This window comes from Petaurus breviceps, unplaced genomic scaffold, assembly GCF_028583685.1.
Source record: "Petaurus breviceps papuanus isolate PSGF00001 unplaced genomic scaffold, PetGlider_PUasm1.0 90742, whole genome shotgun sequence".
NCBI classification, from domain to species: Eukaryota; Metazoa; Chordata; class Mammalia; order Diprotodontia; family Petauridae; genus Petaurus; species Petaurus breviceps.
Genome location: NW_027187331.1, coordinates 1890 through 10748, shown reverse-complemented (window position 1 = coordinate 10748; position 8859 = coordinate 1890). Strand labels below are relative to the sequence as shown.

At 34.1% G+C, this 8859-nt stretch overlaps 1 protein-coding gene across 1 annotated transcript; it reads right to left on the bottom strand.

Annotated features, from left to right (window-relative positions):
• Positions 1–502: 502 nt before the first annotated feature.
• Positions 503–8336, bottom strand: LOC138145616 (low-density lipoprotein receptor-related protein 1B-like; the record flags this gene model as incomplete). The annotated part of the gene is made up of 5 exons (XM_069067318.1): positions 503–744; positions 2349–2468; positions 4964–5098; positions 6783–6920; positions 8207–8336. Coding segments are annotated over 5 exons (765 nt in total), but the record flags the coding sequence as incomplete, so codon positions are not given.
• Between the last annotated feature and the right edge of the window lie 523 nt (positions 8337–8859).

Below are 8859 nucleotides of genomic sequence, written 5' to 3'. Positions count from 1 at the left end.
ATATAGTCTTATGCTCTAAGAAACACATTCTTCTTGGGGCTTTGCTGAATCCCAGTCATCAGAAGGTTACAGAAACATCTACACTATTTTGGTTTTAATTTTTCTTGTTGGTTATGAGAAAATATTTTTGATGACATTCCAATATAAAGTTTCCTAATCAAAACCAACACATCAACAAACAAAAACAATAAGCTTTGAATTTCATGACACGTTCAAAAAGCCTCATTTCATTTCTCAGGATCTAGAAATTAAAATGTGCCTACCAAAACCACAAATACATAAAATCATGCAGATTAGAATGTTTCTCAGGCAGCTGCAACATTAACTGACCAAGGAAATGATTTTTATTTTTTATGACTTGGGGAGTCAGTCAATTATTATTGAGTACTCTCTGGGGTTACCACAATGTCTTAAAAACTCTTAGACAGATGATTTATTGTTGTTGCATTTTTATTCTTTTAAATGTGTATGCAGCTTTAAAGTTTCAAAGCTGTTTACTTACAATCAAACCACTGGTAGTTTGTCTTCTTTCTCTGCCATGGACCCTTTTGTAGAAAATTCCGCCTGGATTAAACTGAGTACTCCAAATAATCATATCCCTTTGATAATACACATCCATCCCTGTTATCCTTGAATTATGTTCAATATGAGAAATTTGTTGATGATCGCCACTGTAGTTGAATGGATATATAAAACCCAGGATATCAGTGTCATTAGAAATGTAGAGAACTTGATCTTCAGAGCCTGGAGATTATTATAACGAAATACAAAAATAAAGTAAATTTCAACTAATGTAAAAGCAAACATTTTATTTTTCAATTATGCGGTATTTTCATGCTTATACAGCATCTTCAATCAAAATCAAGTCATTTTACTCTGATTCTTTAACTCTTCCTAATTTAGGAATTTTAATGTCAACCTAGACATTTCAATTCCTCATTGACCAAAATTTTTCACATAGACATAGATGGGGCCTCTGTGAAAAGTATATTTAATTTTGCTAGATACTAGGGTACAATACAGTATATTTAAATACACTTATGTTAATGATCCTGTATAATTTGATTACTGAATCTCAATTTTCATTAAATAACAATTATATACAAATATTTATTTTTATAATATTAAATACTCCTGACAGTGTATACTGACACCTATTTTAAGAAATGCAAAGCTCTATTCTCCCCTACCCAAAACTACCATAGGAATCTGAGTTGCCCACATAAATATACTTTGAACTCTCTCTTAAATGGAACTCTATTATATGGAATTCTTGATCAATCAATATTTCTGCACACTCAAAGTCAAGTATAATTTATCAGCATAAGGGTTACCTTGAGGTACTAAACCATCTTGAATTGCTTTATAAGAAATCTAATAGAAGTTAATTTATGTTTAGCATAAAGGTAATGGGGCATAATTAAGTGAGGGGCTTAGATTAAGAAAGACCTGATTTCAAATCCTTCCTATGACATTAACAGAGTGACCCCTGGGTAGGAAGCAATATCTAAATGCTAACACATAGTTATAGACTAAGTCATATGCAGATTATGATCTGGGTTGTTTGAGGACATTCTTGTACCAGGAATTTCATTATGTATTTGCAAATAGTTTTAGTGATAACTGCATTTAGTAGTGTATAAATTTAAGTAGAGTCATTCTTTATTAAAAAACTTAATGACATAACACCCCAATCCTAAATCATGTTAGATAGATAAAGGTGGGGTTAGCGACTAATGCGTGTGATTTCATTATAATCATAGCATTTTAGTGAATGATACAAACTATGATAAGCATGAAAATTTATTCTAAACATTTCAATTCTATACCTCGTATTTAATGAAAACCTATTTTATGAGTAAAAGGGAAAAGGAATAAGAACATGACTACTGGAATTGGGCTAAAACCATTAAAATCCTTATTTAAAATTCCCTTCTTTAGAAGGCACTGTCAATCCTTCACTCTTTTCCTAGTGGCCCAACAATCTCCCATAAGATCTGGCATTGTAACTCGGAATATCACCTTTGATTGTGAAATTTAACCAATTTTTACTATCTCTTAAAAAAACTGAACTTTTTTTCATTAGTCACCCTTTTTTTGAGAGTCATGTTAAAATGATGTCCTAGTTGAGATTAATAGAGAAGTATAATAACTCAACAGGACATTCATCAATCAGTACTGAAGAACACTTCCACAAACCAGAATCATCCTTTTTTTTATTTTAGGAACAGAACTATAGCCAAATAGCTCAAAATATATTTGCTCAAAGACATATTTCATCAATTACCTTCAATGTGATTTTTAAATATAAACTGTGGTAACGTTAAAATGAATATTTATAACCTTACCTTTTGCTATGCAAGTGTTATTCTTTTCCTTATAATTCTGGTCACACATACACTTATATGACCCTTTTATATTAACACATTGATGGGAGCAGGTACCAAACACCAAGCATTCATTAAGGTCTAGGGTGAAAAAAACACAAAGTAACATCATTCCTATCCTAAATGCAGCCTATAGGTGTGTGGTCCTAATATGGTGAACTTTTGTATCAACAACAAACCAAGTTCCTTTTGCTTCCTGTAATTTGGTATCCTTAATTTTCTATTGTGAACCTCTGTGACATTTATGAATAAAATCACTCTTCTTTTAGGCTGTTGGCTGAGTTACCATAGTTTCCCCATAACTGTGCACTGCATGTCTGTCAGCAACTCAGTTTTAATTATTTATTTTTTGCCCTGATTAGTAACTATCCAATCACACATTTAAAACATTTTCAAGTATATTCATTTATTTAAATTGATATTATCTGATTTCCCTTTCTTATCAGAATATATATTTTGCAGCTGTTAACAATTAGAATTTACTACTTTAAAGTGGGCATACGATTTCTCTTTTGTTTAGCAAGAAAGGAACTCAAGGACTTGGGAATGTACCTGAGATTTCAACAGCACAGGGAATGCCCTAGGGGTAAAATTCCTTCCACCAATGTAGGCTGATAGTTTCTCAGCTACCTGTGAGTCACACAGTCAAAGTGTCAGAGGTGGGACTTTGCTAAGGTCTTGGTTATGAAGTTTCATCTCCATCCACTATGCCAAAGTGCATCTTAAAGAGGTTTTCACACACACACACACACACACACACACACACACACACACACACACACACACACACGGAGGGGGAAAAGTTTAGATATGATTTTAATTGGTGTAGGTAACTTGGTACCAATTAACACCTGCTCTAAAACTTATGATATCTGATATTTAGTTGTCTAGGATCACTGAGATGTGAAGTCATTTGTCCAGGACCATGCAGTCAGTCTGTGTTGGAGACAAGTGTTATATATTATATTATAATTATATATTCTCATTTATCATTAAAAATAATTTTGTAATCTTTGGGAGCTTAGAGGAAGGAGAAACCAATGAAAAAATATTGGGGTCCTGGGCAAAGAGATCCATAAAATATGTCAATTCAATCCATTTTACAATTAACACAACACAAACACACACCCTCTCCTTCCACCACGGTGTCACTTTGTCTTGTGTTTACCCTGGGCATTCTAAATTCTAATCATGTGGCTTTCAAGACACATTAACTGTGTGATCTTGGGGAAATTGTATGACCTCTTTTTGCTTCAGTGCTCTTTCACTGTAAAATGGGAACAATAAGAGGACTTACTTGACGAGGTTTTTAATAAGAATCTAATTAGATAACATTTGTAAAGGAGCTTGCCAGTCTTAAGGTATTACACAAATACTAGCTATCATTATCATCATGGACACCATTATGATTACAATTATTTCAAAGCAAATTTCAATCATATGTGCTCGTATTTAGTGCCATGTAGGGTGAATATAAACTTTATGGAATATTACTGTAATTATCACCCAGGTAATATCCTCCTCCATTCCCATACCCAATCAGTACAATTAACATTCTGGTAATTAAATAAGGATGTGGATCCTATGACTGAGTAAAGAGTATTTCATTTACATGATTAAAAAGAACTGTGGAAAGGACAATTTCAGAGCAATAGGAAGTAAAGGGAAAGGGCAGCTGCCAGTTTGAAATCACATAATCTGCATTAATCTTTTGTAAATTAATTGACACAACAGTAATGACTGTCCAGAAAAAATATTAGTAAGTTACAATGGTACCTTAGTCAAAAGGCTGTCCCTAGGTCATCTAAAAGATAAATCGATTTTGTCCAATAAAAGCCATCAATTAAATTTTTGATAATGATTAAAGTGAAATAGCACTAATTATTATAACTTTAATCAGAATACAAAGAAAACTCATGCAATCTACTTTCACCCATCCAGCTAATGGAAAGAACAAGAATAACAGCACTATCCTGATTACCTACTTTCTCTTCTTTCCCACTCCCATCAAGAAAAGGAAAACACATCTAAATCATGGCATGTAACTTCCTTCCTTCCTTTGGCTATCCTGTATACTAAGAGGGTATTAACCAATCTAGACAGGAGTTGGCAAATATCAATTTAGTGTATGTCATTGATTCAAAATCAAAATCTATTCATGCCCCAGAATACTGTCTGAGTCACAGTATCCATACAGTGACAGATAATTTTTTTTTAAAAAGAACTTTTATAAATCTATAGAACTGGGTCAAGCAGAATATATCCTTTCATGAAACAAACCTAATTTCCCAATAGTTCCTGGTATAGAAATTTCTTTATTTGCATTTCAAAACCAAAACAACCTAGTTCCTCCAAGTCTGATGCCTTTCTATAAAAGGTTTTGTATCCTAAATGGCAGTTCAGCTGCCAACAAACTTATGCTTGACCCAAGAGACTCTTCACTCTCATAAGTAATATGGTATCACATTATCCCATACAATTTTGATAAATATCAATCACTCACAATTTAGCAGTTTTAGGATTCATCTCATAACCCAAAGATTTAAGAGCAAGCTGTTTATGAAAATGTACTATACCTTCACACTGTCTGTTTCTCATGTTTCTCTGAAATCCAGGCTTACAACGACAGAAAACAGATGTTTGTGTTTGATTGCAATATGCATCATCTCCACATGGATTCACATTATCTTCACAGGTATATTCAGTGGGAACTAGGATTAAAAATGTATGGTCAAATCTAATATATTCTAATTCCTAATATGAGAGCTTTACATCTTTTTTATTTGAAAATGATATTAATTTTCTCCCTAGATTGTTCTTTTAGTATTGCATAAGAGTATAGTTTTCATTCCTTATGATCCCTTAGACCTTAGAAAGGTGCATAAACAAAAAAAAGTGGGTTAATTTATAGTTAATATAATTTAGATAGAATATGTTATGGTGTCATTAGCTACAACTTCAAGCTGTTACCAAGACCTGCTGCTGGTGGGATCCCACAAGGGCATCCTATTGGGAAAGCATTATTTTATAAAAGGAAAGGTTATAGAGAGGCCTTTGACAGTAGAAGCAGTATTTCTCCACTCTGCTAAATCAGTAGCTCATTGTGGTGGTTTTCTTGAGACATGGCTAGAGACAAAGTTTTCTGGATACATGCTTCAAAGGTGAACACAATTTCCAAGCCCTCCCAGGACCAGTGTTTTATCCCATAGATTCCTGATGTGGATTTGGATAGGCATCATACTGAGTCTATTACCTCCCTATAGTGCCCATTGTTGAATTCTTTATCATCTAAAATTAAAAGCCATCAACTACTTTTTATGTATGTTTTAAAAGCAGTTTGTAGATGCCATTTAGTCATAAGCTCAGAGATTTTTCTCTAATTCAGGAAAATTTGATACTCAATAGTAGCACAATGTAAAATTGCTAACCTAAAGGATCTAAACAAATCCAAAAACTTTCTAGAACTGATCCTGAAGGAATGAAAATATACTTTACAGACATAAGAACAGAAATAGGAAAGGGTAAAAATGACCCCCACTCTCACCATGATTCAAAGCAAGTATTGGTTTTTGTATATGCCTAAAGTAATTAGCTTTGATTTTTTTTTTCATAAAAAAGTTCCTGGTCACAGATTGAAAGGCAAACTAGAGTCTTTATTTGCCCATCAGACTTTCCAGCTTGATGAGAGTACTTATTTAAATGTTATCTTTTTTTTCTTTGTTAATTACTTAAAGTAATTTAAGAGACTTTTAAAACAGAGGATTGCTTTAACAAGGCCTTTTAAAACAGTTAGACTTTGTTTACATCAAGTTGCAAGAAGTGTCTTTTTGTTAAAGTAACAAAGACTGAGGGAGAATGAAGCAAGTCTTGAGGAAAACTGATCTATCTAATGCATAAGTCTCTAATTATTGCCTACTTCAAACTGGAATGGCCTGATACAGGAATGGTCTGATAGCAAGTTCCCATCACTAGAGACCTATAAGAAGTTGAAGAGTCACACATAATGGATGGTATGCTTGAATATAGGCTGGGCTTGATGACTTCTGAAGTCCCTTCCTTCCTCTGAGATACTACTTTGATTTCACCCACAAAGATTACAACCACCTGACTTAATGTTGTTCAGCTTTTCTCAGTAATCTCTGATTCTTCATGACCCCATATAAGGTTTTCTTGGAAATGGTACTGGATCAGTTTGCAATTTCCTTCTCCAGCTTTTTTTAAAGGCAACTGAGGCAAACAGGGTTAAGTGACTTGCCCAGGGTCACACATCTAGTGTGAGGTCTGGGCTCACATTTGAACTCAGGAAGATGAGTCTTCCTGACTCCATGCTGTGCATTCTAGCCACTGTCACCTAGCTGTCTTGACTTAATGTAGCCCAACACTAAGCAAACTCACCTATTCTGCAACCTTGTTCATCTGAACCATCTCCACAGTCATCGAAACGGTCACATTGTAGCTCCGTGGGTATACATTTTTTATCACTACAAGCAAACTCATCCTTTTTACAAGGTCTTGTTTTATATGTGAGTTTATCTATACAATTATAAACAAATGCAATGAATAGTTTAATCATTTGATAAATGAACATATAATTATTCGTCATTCATACATGCAAGTGACAACAATAAAAGAAATGATGCTACAAGAGATCAGAGGATCTCAGATTTAGGAATAGAAGGGACCTTGGAGATCATGGAGTACAAGTCTTTCACTTTACGGATGAGGAAACTTTAGCACATAGAAGTTAAGTGACTTGACCAGTAAATAACAGAAGTGGGGTTTGAGCTCAGGTATTCCTAACTCAAAGTTCACTTCCTTGTCCACTGTAGGACACCATAGAACAGAAGTGTTAGACACATCATCCATGTGCCGCAGGTGGTCTCAACACTTATGAGCACACCCAGAACCACATTAAAATATAATTGGGAAATATTTCATAAAATTAACAAAAAATACAATAAAACAGATAACATTACATTTCAAAACTAAGTCAATATGTGAGCTTCTGAGACCCTACCTAATACACAGAGTAGTGGGACTCCATTTCTATTCAATTTTGTCACCCTTTCTTGTATAGCATGTTTGTAAACGTTTACGTGTATATATAAATATAAATATATCTCTACACTACGTTTTCATCAACAAAGAATTTTCTTATGTCTGTACAGACTGCTAGTGACTTAACCGATTAGTCAGAATTTATATAGTGTAAGGGATTTGCCCAGAGCCACACAAATCTTAAGTTCCAGAGAGAGAATTTGAATGCAGGTGTTCCTGACCACCAAAACCAGTGTCAGAAAAAACCAGTGTCACAAAAAAGTTCATTTAGAGGCGGCTGGGTGGTACAATGAATAGGGTGATGGATTTGAGATCAAGAATGCCTTAAGTTTCAATCTTGCCTAAGACACTTTTAGCTGCATGACCCTGGGAAATCACTTATCCTTGTGTACTTTAGTTTCCTTCATCTACAAAATGAGGATAATAAAATCACTTACATCATAGGGCTGTCGTGAGCGTCAAATGAGCTCATTCACCTATGTAAAGTGTTTTAGAAATTTTCAAGTGCTATATAAATATTCAGCATTAGTATTATATCCTTTGAAATAGTCTATGTCCAAACTCTTCAAATTTAATAACATTAAACTACTTTAATCTATTGTCATAAAGCAAAGTAGTTGGATGAAACACCTGTAGACCACATGAAACATCTTTTATTTCACTAAACTAAATGGGGAATTTGAATTCAAAACCCAATAACCATTAAATTAAGCTTTCTATTGTCATTGGTTTGGAATGAATTCCAAATAAAATGGAATTACCACTACAATGATCTTCATCTGAGTTATCACCACAGTCATCAATGCCATTACAAATCTGCTCAGGTGGAAGGCACACACGATTGTTTCTGCATCTGTGTGGGCGGGCGGGCGGCTGGGCATGGAAACTTTGCTGCAAGAAAGAAACACCAAACAGAGCATTTGGAAACAATTTAAATCGTCATTTTTTTTTTCTCCTTTGATATTTTTTTCTTTGCTCAAATGCATAGTCTGCTTGTCTTTTTATTGTGGAAATTCTCTGTGGACACTGAAACCCATAGTATTAGAAGCTTCTGATTATTTCTATTAAGCAGAGAAAACATTATTTGTTCCCCTGGTTCATTTTAATGTCATCACAAAGTCCAGGCATATCTATTATTTGACTGTATAATAGAGGACCTACCTCAAGATAAGTAAAAGAGCCAACCTTCATGCTCCCATTTTCAGATACCTTATCTTAGCTGACTTCCCTCAGTGTACCAAATGAAATTATGCCTACAATTTATACATGGTGGCAGGACACTTAGCTATCCCAAAGAGCAATCTCACAGAGCATACCATTTTGACAGAGCATGTGTTATAGGTACCACATAGTATATAGAAAAACAGGACGCATACTGAAAAGAAAATGAAATAAAAGTCACCACTATAGAAAT